Genomic DNA, 12,667 nt, shown 5'->3' with positions numbered 1-12,667 from the left:
TCTTTGCTTGAATGAACATTGTGGCTGGGTTTATTGTGACTTTGAACTAAAACCATGCTGACAGAAGACGAGATTTGCTTTGTAATAACATATCTGGCCTTCACTCAGGTGTCATGGTTGTGACATTTTAAAAAACTGTTCTGATCTGATTCCATGTGTGCTTCAGGAGAGATCACCACCACAGCTCTGCTGGACCGAGAGCTGAAGTCAGAGTACATCCTGATCGTCAGAGCTGTGGATGGAGGTGTGGGCCCTCAGCAGAAGACGGGCATCGCTACGGTAACCAATCATCTTTCTGATCCTACGTACATTTTGCAGAACAAACCAATTTACTCAACATGTTTAATCAATGATCACTTGGGATAAAATGATATACTAATCTACGCATATTTTGCACCCTGACATTTTGGCTTGTAAGCCACGATGATCAAAGGTCTTCTTATAGGACTGACATCAGAAACTCACTCCCACTTTGTTTAGGTGAATATCACCATCCTGGACATCAATGACAATGCCCCTGTGTGGAGTGAAGAGCCATACCATACCAACGTAGTGGAGATGAGTCCAATCAACACGGATGTTATCTCTGTGAGTACAACAAGCCCTACTTGGTAAACTTTACCTGCTCGATGAGCTGAAGGTAACGATATGTTGATGTGAGCAGCAGAGATGAACACGTGGAATGATAATTCTCAGCATGTGTTGTATTCCGAGTAGGATAGATGATGGCTGAAGCATTACGAATGAATCTCTTGAAAAGTTGGCCTCGACCTTTTGTACTCAAGTGTGATGTAGGGAGAACAGCAGTACCATCGAGTGGTGTTTCTTTCTGTTTTGGTTTCATTAGTTTAGTCTGTGGTTTAATTTGATTGTTCTGTTTGCAAGTCTGAGTTAGCCAAAAGAGATGTTTTAATAAAACAAAATCTTTGTTTCAGAACAGAGTGATCAAAGTGTGAAGTTTGAACATTGGAAGGTCGTTAAAGGCATACTGTACATGGACAACAGATGCATCTGCATGCATAGTCCTTCATTATCGATGGACAAATTGCCATCACTGCGTAGGTCATCACAAAGTAAACACTCTAATATTACCCCAAACTCTCTCATTGTCCTGCTGGTGTCTTTGGCAATGTGTTGTTGTTAATTAAGCCCTGATTGTCCATTAATTAAAGAGGCGTCAGTGAGTGTAATTAAGGGAGTCCGATTGCTAATTAAAATGTAGCCTGCAGTCATACGCATAGCAAATTATTCAGCTGCTAGACAGAAAAGAAAGCTAGAGCCCGTCTTGCAGAGCGAGGATGGAGAAACGGTGAAGAAAGTGAAATGAAAGATACAAGTGTTGCGCTGCTAAAACGTTGCTACATTTTCCACTTATTCCTGCTCTCTTGTAGCTGTTCGTCAGCTGAGTTCATTCATGGTACATCCAGTGATGCATTGCATACTGTATGTGACTCTCTGTGCTCAGCGGACAGACACTGTTGCCCCTCTGACCATTTTTCAATAAACTCGACCACCCAGGCTTACAGTCCTGTAATTGGCCCCAACGTAGCCCTGGCCCAACCAGTGTTTCCATGGTGACAAGACAGCCACCTGCTGCGTCCTCCTGGAGGTGTCCAACGAGCCGATGAATTTGGTTGCTGTGCCCAGTGCAAGGATCATCCCACCTTAAATCTCCGAGCGCCCCACCATCACGACTGCAGGATTTACATTCAGCACCTACACACATACAGTCAGCCTTCTAATATCTCATTTCAAAACAGTCTTTTCTGCCACTCTGAAGTCGGGCCGGGGCTACAGTTCAATAGACAAGGCTAATATATTTGCTCATCATCTTTTAATGTGCTCTGCTCAGGCCAGAATTGATTAGATCAACTGGCCCCGACTCGACACTTCCCCACATCTTATATCACCTACCTTTGTCTGCGCAGTTGCTGATCAATACGACTCTGAAATGCCTGCCTACCATGTCCCCTTAATAATTAAATACCTGCAAAACCTTTGTTCCTCTAATGACCAATTAACCAGTTTCTAGCATTTTTAGTCAGTGCACTGAATAATTGATCAGCTCTTTAAGAATCAGCCAGTGTTTTAGGCGGGCTCCCGGCTTCATGCATTCATCACCCATCGCCACTTTGTGTCAGAAAAGTGACGTTACCATTTTTCTTTCCGCTGACTGATCTGTCAGAACAGTTGGAAAGTGTTGTGTGTGTGTGGAGATGCTCTGGGGTAGGGATGGGGAGGTTCTTATTACTATAGCCATTACCATTACCTTACTTCCTCATTCCTCCCCTCTTTTCTCCTGACATTTTAAATTCTTCCTGTCACAGTACCTTTAAGTTCTCCTCTGGACTACACTTGGATGTGTATCTTGAGAAGTCTTATATACAGGGTCTGGGAAACATACCACTTTGTCGGGGGGTTATTAAAAATGCAGGCCAAAAAGATAATTCAGAAAGGTTTTTCCTGTCTCTCCCTTGTCCAGGTGTTGGCAGTTGACCCCGACAACGGGCAAAATGGGACCGTGAGGTACAGTATCAGTCCGGAAAACCCCTTCTACACTATCAACAGCAGTACGGGGAAGATCCGCACCAGTGGGGTAACTCTGGACAGGGAAAGCTCCAACCCCAGGGACACAGTACTCATGAGGACTATTATCATCTCAGCTGTTGACCGTGAGTAGTGTGTATGTGAGTGGTGGGATGTCCGTTTGTACTCGTATTTGCCTTTCACTGTGTAAATTTGCCCGTCTCATGAAACACCTAAACCATCTGTAAGTAAGCTTAAATAGCTCTATATCATTCTCAGCAGAGAGCTTTCAATTCTGACCGATTAGCCTCTTTCTTCAAGCCTCATTCCTCAAGTTTTATGTTGACCATGAAACTTTTACTGTGGCTAATAAACCCCTTTGACCGTGAGATGTGGGGTGTTGTGTGTGTGTGTGTGTGTGTGTGTGTGTGTGTGTGTGTGTGTGTGTATGTGTGTGTGTGTGTGTGTGTGTGTGTGTGTGTGTGTGTGTCTTTGTGTGTTCTCTGGCGCCCTCTTTAGGTGGTACACCTCCACTGCATGCATCAGCGAGCACCACTGTGATTGTCAACCTGCTGGATCTCAATGACAACGACCCAACCTTCTTCAACCTGCCCTTTGTGGCTGAAGTGCCAGAGGGACTCCCCATTGGATCCTCAGTTTTTAGGGTAAAATATAAGATTATATCCGTGTATGATGGAATTAATATAATATTTAATATATCTCTCTCTTTTTACTATCTATGATTTACTTTTTCAGTAACCTTCTGTGTTCTTTCGCTCCCTTCCTCTGTATCTTTCTGCTTCAGGTCCAGGTGGAGGACCCAGATGAGGATAAGAACGGATTGATTACAATGGCGTTACAGATGGGAATGCCTCAACTCGACTTCTACCTGAACACTTCCACTGGCGTTCTCACATCCATGGCAGTCCTTGACCGTGAGCAGATTGGACAGTACCACTTGAGAATTATTGCATTTGATGCAGGAAGGTTCCCTCGCACCTCCACTTCAACCCTCACTGTCACAGGTAAGAGCTTGTAAATGTGGCTGATGATGATGAGAAGCTGGGTTTGAATTCCCTTTCGCTCTCTCTGAAATTACCCTACACGCGAAACTGCCGAGCCACGGTGTAATTGCATTCTGCATGACGTGAAGAGTTACTTCATCATGACGGATAGTTAACCACTGACTTCTCAGGAATCTGCTGAGAATGACGCTACCACCTGCTGGTAGGAAGTGAAGAATCTATCAGGAAAGAAAAAAAGGAATGTAAAATATAAAAAAAAGGCTTTTACGCATTATCTCAAATGAGTCAGAAGCATCAAACTATTGTGAAATTGTAGTGGTATTCTTTCCACAGGGAGGTCCAGCATACCCCGAGCTGCAAAAGAAACTCTGAAGTTTTAATAGACTCTAAATCCTCTTTCTACTTTCTACTCACTGCACCACCCAGCTGCCTTATGTGTCCTCATGTGCATCTATCTGTGTGTCCTCATGTCTTTCTGTCTGTGTGTTTGTGTGCGTGGGTCAGTTCTGGATGTAAATGATGAGACGCCCACCTTCAACCCTCGCGTGTACAATGTTTCCCTGAAGGAGAGTGTCCCTAGAGACCACATTGTAGCACGCCTCAGCTGCTCTGACAACGACGCTGGCCTCAACGCCGAACTTAGCTACTTCATCACAGGTCAGAGGTCACAGTGGGAGTTGTTTTTGTGTGTCTGTGGGCTACAGTGTTGTACAGTTATGGGGACTATGTGCACGTACAGTACCTTTGTCCATCCATCCGTCTCTGTGTGAGTTTGTGTGTAAGGTGAGCTCCCCTTGCATGCTTCTTCTACTATTATAGCTGCACTGTATGTATGTGAATGGGCACTAATCTTCTGTAGTTTAATTTGGAAATGTGTTTGTGTTTTTGTTTTTTTAAGGTGGTAATCAGGATGGCAAGTTCAGCGTGGGCTTCAGAGATGGAGTTGTTAGGACAGTGGTTGGCCTGGATAGAGAGAACCAGGCAGCGTACACTCTGGTTGTAGAAGCTATAGGTATGTCATTTTTACACATTCTGTGTTTGTATGTGTTATGACCAGGACTTGTTTTCCACCTTGTTTTGTTTTTGATCTTCTAAGCTGCCCCTCTTTACTTTTGTATAACTATGATGAAAAAAAATAGCAACGCATGCACATGTGCAGTGATTTCAGTCTATTGCTCAACTGCCTTTGTTCCTGTTTGAAAAGAAAGAACAAAAACTCTGAGGTTTTCCTGTTTTGGAAACCATTGAGTCAGGGTGGCTTATCTGCTGAGGGGGCCAGCGACACAAGAGAGGGGGGAAGAGGCAGAGATAATGTAAAACTGTGCAAGAGAACAGGATAACAAGTATTGTTTTAATTCACAAGCAGCCGAACAAATGACCCAAGTTTTGATGAGCCAACAATGTTGCAGTCTTGCCTCTTTATAACAAGCTATTTTTGCTTTCTGCTTTATTTTCTGAGGAAATATGGATCATTAAAGGTAACATGTTAATACAGAGCCAGTTCCATTTTGTATATATGTTGTAATGATTTATTTATGGCCTTAGCCTGTGAGATGTACAGCCATGAAATGAAAGACAAGTCTATTTCCGTTGTCCTGGCGTCGACCCCCTAAAATTAACATTAACTTGAATGATTGCAACTGATGCGTTTGTGAATGTGTCTGCTTCTGCACATAGACAACGGTCCAGCGGGCAGCCGTAGGACAGGCACAGCCACTGTATTTGTTGAGGTGCAGGATGTTAACGACAACAGACCCATCTTCCTACAGAACAGCTATGAGACCAGCATACTGGAGAGCGTGCCCCGAGGAACCAGCATCCTCCAGGTAGAAAACACACAAACACCGCTAAACACATCTAGTAAAAAGAACTGCACTTTCAGCAGTGAAACTTAAATGTCATTTTATTTCATATCGTAAAAATCATAAAACACAAAGAATCAGTCAGAGTGGTCTCCTTTTTGGCTCTGGTTGCATTTCTACACATACTGCAGAGCTGTGCTGAAGGAAAAAAAAGAAATCTATGCCAACAAACATTATCTGCTATAAAGGATGAAATGATCAGAAATGTTAAGCACTTTTGTTTTGTTGCAAACCTCATCCACCTAGCATTCAAATAATGTTTAAACAGATAAACATAATTAACATTATCTTCCTGTACTCTTCACCCACACCTGGTATCATGGTATCGTGATGTTCGTAGCACCAGCCATAAGATAGTCAGTCAGCCCTCAGCCGGCCCTCGAATCAGATTTCAGTGACATAGTCAAATAGACAAGGCATAGTGAGATGGGGCTCCACACTGGCTTCTGGCTGTGTTGTCTGTCGGGCTGGAGACCTGGCTGTGTGTGAGCTCTCGCGCTCGTGCGGCCTGCGTTGGGGCGGTCGTCTGAAGGAAATGTTGTATGAACGGCGATATGATCCCAGCCTCTTCCACACCTTGAGCTGCGGCTCAGTGGACCGACTTCTTCCACGGGTCAAACTCTCTCCTGGGCCGCAGCTCGCCTCCGAGTCCCCGTCCTGTTCCGAGGGCCGGCACACCGCCAGGAAGGCGGCTACCCCTGCCAGCAGCAGTGATAATCCCAGCACCACCATGATGGTGAATTCTGGGTCGTGGATGTCTGAGGAATAGGATGGAGGCTGTGAGGTGGTGGGAGAGATGGTGGTGGTGGTCGTCAGGCTGGACAGAATGACATTTTCTGTGTTGGACGTAAAAGTGAAGTTGGAGCCTGGTTCAGTGGTGTTCATGTTGTCTTGGCTCTGGATGGAGAAAATAACAACATCAGATTGGAGGTCGATGTCAGGAGGTTGTGTGTGTATTTGTCATTCGTCTGCTTGTTTATGTTGCTATGACTGTGTGTGTGTGTGTGTGTGTGTGTGTGTGTGTGTGTGTGTGTAAGCATGTGTGTGTGTGTGTGTGTGTTTGTGTTTGTGCAGCCTTTGTCAAAGTGCCACGGCAGTTCTTTGCGTCACTAGCCAAGCCTAACCAAGCTGAGTAGGTTTATTTTCACTTTATTAGGATCATACACTCAAGGGCTTATGATAAACATACACACACATACATACACAAATATATAAAGATATGCCTGCCTGCACATGCGGTGAGTGTTTGGCATTTACGGCAATTATGTAGCTATTAAATCAAGGACTACAAAACAGTCAATGCTTGACAGGCTTTCTTCGATGTAAAACAAATTGGGTTTATTAAAATGCCCCTTGTAAAATGCAAAGCACCCACCTCTACTACCCCAGTCTCCAATTATCAACCCCCCCCTGTTTCATTCTGTGCACCCCCATCTTCAGCATAGTAACATTTGTAAATGTCATCGTCCTTAATTCAGCGGAGACAAAGCATGGCTTATCGGTTTAAGGGAAACACATTGGGACGTGAAATTATTTTTAAGACCAAATGCCAGGAAAGCTGTGAAAAGGCCAGTGGAGCAGGATGGCTCGTTAGAGAGTCAGTTCATTAGTCAGCGCCTCCAAGCACATATGGCACATATGCACACACACACACACACATACACACATCTATTCAAAGACAAATGTTCTTCCTCACCCACACAAACTGTAGATGGTGCTGCACATATTCGTGATTGGGCAAACTGCTCTTAAGCTTGGCAGATTAGCTATGAGGTGCTCTCCCTCTCTATCGCCCCACATTGTTGCTCCTCCAGATCTGACTGCTCAGCTAGTTTTGTAGTCAAACTCCTTTCTTAACTCTTCTACTAGCACACTTTGTATAACCATGTCACGTTTGTAAAGTTTGTAAAGTTTGTAAAGTTAATTTCTTACTAGCATACTTGCAAATTCTTTCTTTTTCTCTCTTTTTTTAACTTTAATTGTATCTTGATTGCTCTCTGATGGTATTTTTCACCATATCTACTCTGTATTATCTACACAGAGAACGGAAAATATAAAGTGGTTATAGAGTAACAAATGTTCGCTAATATTCAAATCTACCTTCCAGATAAATCCTAATTAATCAAACAGTCTCCTCATACTCTCAAGCACATGTCAAGCAGCTCGCATGTTGAAATGCGGATTTTACAAGTTTCATTCCAAAAGACTCCACAGCAGACGTGAAATACTTGGTGTAAGAGATATTAATCAGATTGTTAGTAGTCTTGGGAGTTTAAGACTTGAAAGAATTGAGTGTTATGTTTACCTCTAAAATGCTAAGTAATAAACATTTCTTCTTCAGACTGAACCTTAAGTTATTTAGAATAAAACCCACCAAAAATGTATACTCACACCCTCACTTTAGAGACTCTTTAAAACAGCACCTTGCTTAGTTCCAGTAACTGAGGTCAGACCTGTTTCTTGGCTCCACGCACTTGTTTTCCCCCCTTAAACTGCTGCTTTCCCAGAGACAGAGGGGAAAACGCTGGGGAGGAAGAGGGCAACAAGAAGGAAAAGGGGGTAAAATGTGGGTAACGGGGAGAAATATCTCACTGTTGTTTTAATCCCAGGGAGCCTAAAACAATACTGTGTTTCCTCAGCCATGCAGAGGCTTAGTGAATAATCTCTCAGTGCTTATACTCCACATGCTTACACTTACAACATCTGGCTCTGCAACGTCGTCTTACACTTTATACACCCCCTTTTATGGCCTAAGTGGTGCAGTCCGCTGTGTAATACCCTATTCATCACTCCCCAATCTGACCCCCCAGCCTCTTTTTTCTCCCGTCTCCCCCTCCCCTCTCCTCCTCTTTTCTCCTCTTCTCTCTACATCTCTTTATAAAGCTAATGAGACTGAAGTTGGGCCCCTCTTCACAGGGAGAGCGAGAGAGAGCATAGGAGGAGACGCAGGGCAAGAGAGAGAGGGACTGTGAGAAAGTATGTGTGTGTGTGTGTGTGTGTGTGTGTGTGTGTGTGTGTGTGTGTGTGTGTCTGTGTGTGTGTGTGTGTGTGTGTGTGTGTGTGTGTGTGTGTGTGTGTGTGTGTGTGTGTGTGTGTGTGTGTGTGTGTGTGTGTGTGTGTGTGTGCGTACCTGTGCTTGAGTGTCTCTGAGTGTGTGTCTCTGTATGCCATTGAATATGCACTTTGTGGATCTTTGTGGATCCACAGGGTTTGACACATCCGCAGAGGAGCAGGGTGTGACATGAAGTCAGCCTCATCCAGTGCCAGCGGCTCTGTGCCTCTCTGGATTCAGAAGTCAGTCTTATGACATGGCCCATTCACCAGCAGCCCAGTATGCTCCACTATTTATCTGCGTACGCTGTGGAGCCGTGCTGTCTGCACTGGGTTTGGGCTTTTTGGCTGCTGCTGGCTGTGACAGAGAGAGAGTTCTGCCATTATAGACCTACTGCCAAGCCATGTTGGGGTTGTTGTAGCAACTGAATTTGTCCGTCTGTTTGTAGAAACCATTGAATCGATAAAAAGTAAGAGTCTATTTTGAATGACTTTATGGGGATAAGCACCGAAAACTGAGCAACACAATCCAACTACTCAATTCTCTCTTAAGGGTATGCACATGTTTGCAACCTCCATTGTCAATCTGAAAAGTGAAAAAACATTGTAATAGTAACAGTTCGAAATGAGGATTTCTGCTAATGCTGTACCTTGTTGAGTAGCCGGGTGTTTTGTGTTTGGTGTCCCGATTAAGTTCTTGTATGTAAGTACAGACTGTCTGCTTGTGTTTGTGTATACAGGTTCAAGCTACGGATGCAGACCAGGGCGAGAATGGCAGCGTTCTGTACAGGATCCTCACTGGTAAGTGTTGCTGTACTTTGATTTTCCTCCCAGATGGCCTTCACACATGTTCTGTGTTCTATGTCCCAACAAGCTCCCACTAGTTTGACTCAATAAATGTATTTTGATAGTTTTGTTAATCCAGTTGTTCAAAATGGGTGCAAACAAGAAAAGTTTCCAGAATGTTATTGATTTTTTGTGGCAAAATTCTGTGAAAATACCAGTTATTGAATTTGCATTGGAAGCAACTTATATTATCTCACCCAATGGCCTCTTTAACCTGTTTTGCAAAAATGTGCATTTATCTTGCTCTGTCTCACATTCCCTTTCTCTCTCTGTTTGTGTGTGTGTGCGTGTGTGTGTGTGTGTGTGTGTGTGTGTGTGTGTGTGTGTGTGTGTGTGTGTGTGTATGTGTGTGTGTGTGTGTGTGTGTGTGTGTGTGTGTGTGTGTGCATGCAGGGAACAGCAACAATCTGTTCAGCATTGACAGACAGACGGGGCTGGTGACAAGAGGCCTGAGGGCGCTGGACAGAGAAACCAGCAGCTCCCATGTGTTGGAAGTGGAGGCCTACAACAGTGACGAGGGCAGCATGAGGAGCTCCGTGAGGGTGAGGAAGAGGAGGGTAGCTGGAGAGGGATGGGGAAGATGCTGTAAAATGTGCAAGTCTCGTGTAGCATAACTTATGTAGAAGTAGTTTGTTCTTTTTACTTTTTACCAAATGTATTTTACTCTTATTGATATTCTATTTTGCACTCGTGTTAGTATAACTTCTGATGCACTTTATATTTATTACTGTATTTGGTTTTTTATTCTTATATTGTTTTCATTTTTGAGCAATCTCTGGCATTTCTGTATTACTAAAGTTCAATCTTAGCTTATCTCAGTATAGAGCATGAAGATTTATCAATTTAAAAGGAAAATGTGGCTAGCTTTTAAAAATGACAACTTTGTCGACCCCTTCTGATGTATTTTGTCAAGAAATGTGGACTTCATATAGATCAGCCTCTTCAGTGGCTGAACTGTCTGTGGTCTCTTTATTTGATAGATTAAGCCTCTTTCCCAAAGAGTAAGAATATTCCTCACAGATCATCACTATGCCACAAATGTCTTCCGCTGCAGGTGATCATATATGTGGATGATGCCAATGATGAGGCGCCCGTGTTCACCCAGCAACAATACAACCGTCTGGGCCTGAGGGAGACCGCTGGTATTGGCACCTCTGTGATTGTGGTGCGTGCCACAGATCCTGACACGGGTGAGTCTCAGATCAGTCAAGAGAGGGGAGTAGAGGGACAGGATTTTGAAGTTCAGTTTCTGTTGTTCAGTATCAGGTTGTATCCTTATGCCGTACAACAAAAAGACATATGTTGCTGACTGAGGCTTTAAATGTCCCACTTCTGTTCTGCAGCCACCGGCGTGAGTCAGTTGTTTACAGGTCACTACTAACCCTGACACCAGTGGGGGGAATATCAAACCTCTTAACCAGAACTTGTTTACCTTGTTATGTCCTGTGTTGGAAGGTTACTTTTGAAATGTGATATGTTACAGATTAGTAGCACCCTGTTAAAAATGTAATGAGTAATGTAACTATTTTAATTACGTCATGTAACTTATTGCATTTGATTACTTTTTGATTTATTTTCTTAATGTTTAGAACTCTGCAATAATGTTTCCTAAGGTTTGATACTGTGCATTTCGATGTTGACACCACTGGTAAACAAGCGTTACACTGTACAGTAATGTCAGAGAAAGTATTGTGGAATTTCCAGCACTGAAAGGCGTTCTTGTCCGTCGACATGGCCACAATGCGCATTAATTTGATTGGCAAAATTCAAACAAGAGAATCAAAACAAATCAAAAAGAACGCTCAGAGTGTGAGTGCATTGTGCCTGAATGGGACCTGGATGGATTAGAGACGGCTCCTTGTAACCATGGTAGCATTGCACTCAAATTTGTCCAAACGCCTCTTTTGACCTTCGTTGTCCGGAAATATGCCAAAAGAAGGCATTCCTGCACGCTGAAAAGATGCAAAGCAACAGAATAAATGTATTCTACTTGTGCTTTGTACTGAAAATGACATATTTGGATGTAACTCCTTTGTAATCAACATTTTGACTAGTAACTAATGTTAATTACATATCTTTTCTTATTAACTAACAGATTATAATTACATTTATTGTGTTATTTAATTACGTAATGCTGTTACATGTCACTACCCAACATAAGCACATAAAAACACACACAAAAATGACATTTACTGTAACTGGCATTTAAAACTTTACTTCTGCTCCACAGTGCAGACTTCCTCTATCCACTTCCCGTGGTGTGTTTCTTAGACACATCATGACACATCTGCTGTGACATACATTTTCCAAAACATTAAAGCAGGCCTGAAACAGAACACAACAGAGCCAGAGCAGAGTGTCGACAACAGTGTTAAATCAAACACAGAATGAAAATCTGTTTGCATGTTGTAACCATAGCATTAGTTTAACAATTAACAAGGTTTTCAAGTTATGTATTGTGGACTACACCTGTCCACAGTAGAGGGAATGATGATTGGAGAAGAAATAGTGTACCAAACAGACTTTTAATTGGCACGCTTAAGCGGTGGTCACAGACAGGTGCTTCGGCTGCTCCGCGGCTCTCCTGCACTGTGGTCCTGTGTCACCGCTGGGCTATGGCTTCAAACGACCTCGCTGCTGGGACCCAGCCTACTGCAAGACACCAGAACCAGGCCATCACCATGCATTTATTATGTGACTGATTACCTGATTCCATTCAGCTGTCTGGCCTCCAGCTGGGACACTCCTGTCTCTCCCCAGCAGCCTGCGCCCTAACCACACCACACTGCCACATTTATCTTTTTTTAAACTCTCACAGTAGTTAAAAAAACGTCATTTTTTAAAGTTGTTATTTCCCGCTCAGGTGATGGTGGAGCTGTTGCTTACGCCCTCGTGTCCGGCTCGGACCGCAAGTTTGAAGTTGACGTGAGCACTGGCCTGGTAACCACTGTGGACTACCTGGACTACGAGACCAAAACCACCTATCTGATGAACGTCTCGACCACTGACCAGGCTCCACCTTTCCACAAAGGCTTCTGCACCGTCTACGTCACGCTGCTTAATGAGTTGGACGAGGCCGTGGCCTTCTTCTCTGCCAGTTACGAGGCTTCGCTTCGTGAGAACATCGCCACGGGGACCGAGGTGGTGCAGGTGCAGGCCCAGTCAGCCGACAACTTGAATCAGTTGACTTACCGCTTCGACCCTGATACGTCGCCTTCCGCTCTGGCCCTCTTCAAGATAGACAGCGTCACGGTAAGTTGGGGGAGCAGTGGAAGAAAAGGTCGCCGATGATATGAGCACAATGTACATGACTCTTTTTTGCGCACTTCAAAGATTACACCCACCTTCTGTCAAATA

The 12,667-nt window shown here is 43.8% G+C and overlaps 2 protein-coding genes across 4 annotated transcripts in view; one reads left to right on the top strand and one right to left on the bottom strand.

Annotated features, from left to right (window-relative positions):
* Window positions 1-12,667, top strand: part of cdh23 (cadherin-related 23) — a 165,622-nt gene that overhangs the window by 118,057 nt on the left and 34,898 nt on the right. Inside the window, exons 21-32 of the mRNA XM_029449357.1 lie at window positions 167-279; window positions 481-588; window positions 2,483-2,672; window positions 3,046-3,191; window positions 3,332-3,551; window positions 4,056-4,208; window positions 4,450-4,563; window positions 5,229-5,377; window positions 9,205-9,269; window positions 9,711-9,852; window positions 10,365-10,500; window positions 12,174-12,562. Of these exons, the coding sequence (XP_029305217.1) occupies window positions 167-279; window positions 481-588; window positions 2,483-2,672; window positions 3,046-3,191; window positions 3,332-3,551; window positions 4,056-4,208; window positions 4,450-4,563; window positions 5,229-5,377; window positions 9,205-9,269; window positions 9,711-9,852; window positions 10,365-10,500; window positions 12,174-12,562 (1,925 nt within the window). The remainder of the gene's footprint in view (window positions 1-166; window positions 280-480; window positions 589-2,482; window positions 2,673-3,045; window positions 3,192-3,331; window positions 3,552-4,055; window positions 4,209-4,449; window positions 4,564-5,228; window positions 5,378-9,204; window positions 9,270-9,710; window positions 9,853-10,364; window positions 10,501-12,173; window positions 12,563-12,667) is intronic.
* Window positions 5,437-7,919, bottom strand: LOC115019776 (uncharacterized protein C10orf105-like). Of its 3 annotated transcripts, none has more exons than XM_029449361.1 (2): window positions 7,813-7,919; window positions 5,437-6,310 (listed from the first exon to the last, which is right to left on the bottom strand). In XM_029449361.1, the coding sequence occupies exon 2, from the start codon at window positions 6,296-6,298 to the stop codon at window positions 5,798-5,800; it is 501 nt and encodes a 166-aa protein (XP_029305221.1). In that variant the 5' UTR covers window positions 6,299-6,310; window positions 7,813-7,919; the 3' UTR covers window positions 5,437-5,797. The 3 variants fall into 3 exon arrangements, with proteins under 3 accessions (XP_029305221.1, XP_029305219.1, XP_029305222.1); XM_029449359.1 differs by having other exon boundaries at window positions 7,788-7,900; XM_029449362.1 differs by having other exon boundaries at window positions 7,807-7,900.

The sequence above is a fragment of the Cottoperca gobio genome, chromosome 15 (genome assembly GCF_900634415.1).
Source record: "Cottoperca gobio chromosome 15, fCotGob3.1, whole genome shotgun sequence".
In the NCBI taxonomy this organism is placed as follows: Eukaryota; Metazoa; Chordata; class Actinopteri; order Perciformes; family Bovichtidae; genus Cottoperca; species Cottoperca gobio.
Note: the sequence above shows the minus strand (reverse complement) of the source record. Positions and strands in the feature narration are given on the sequence as shown.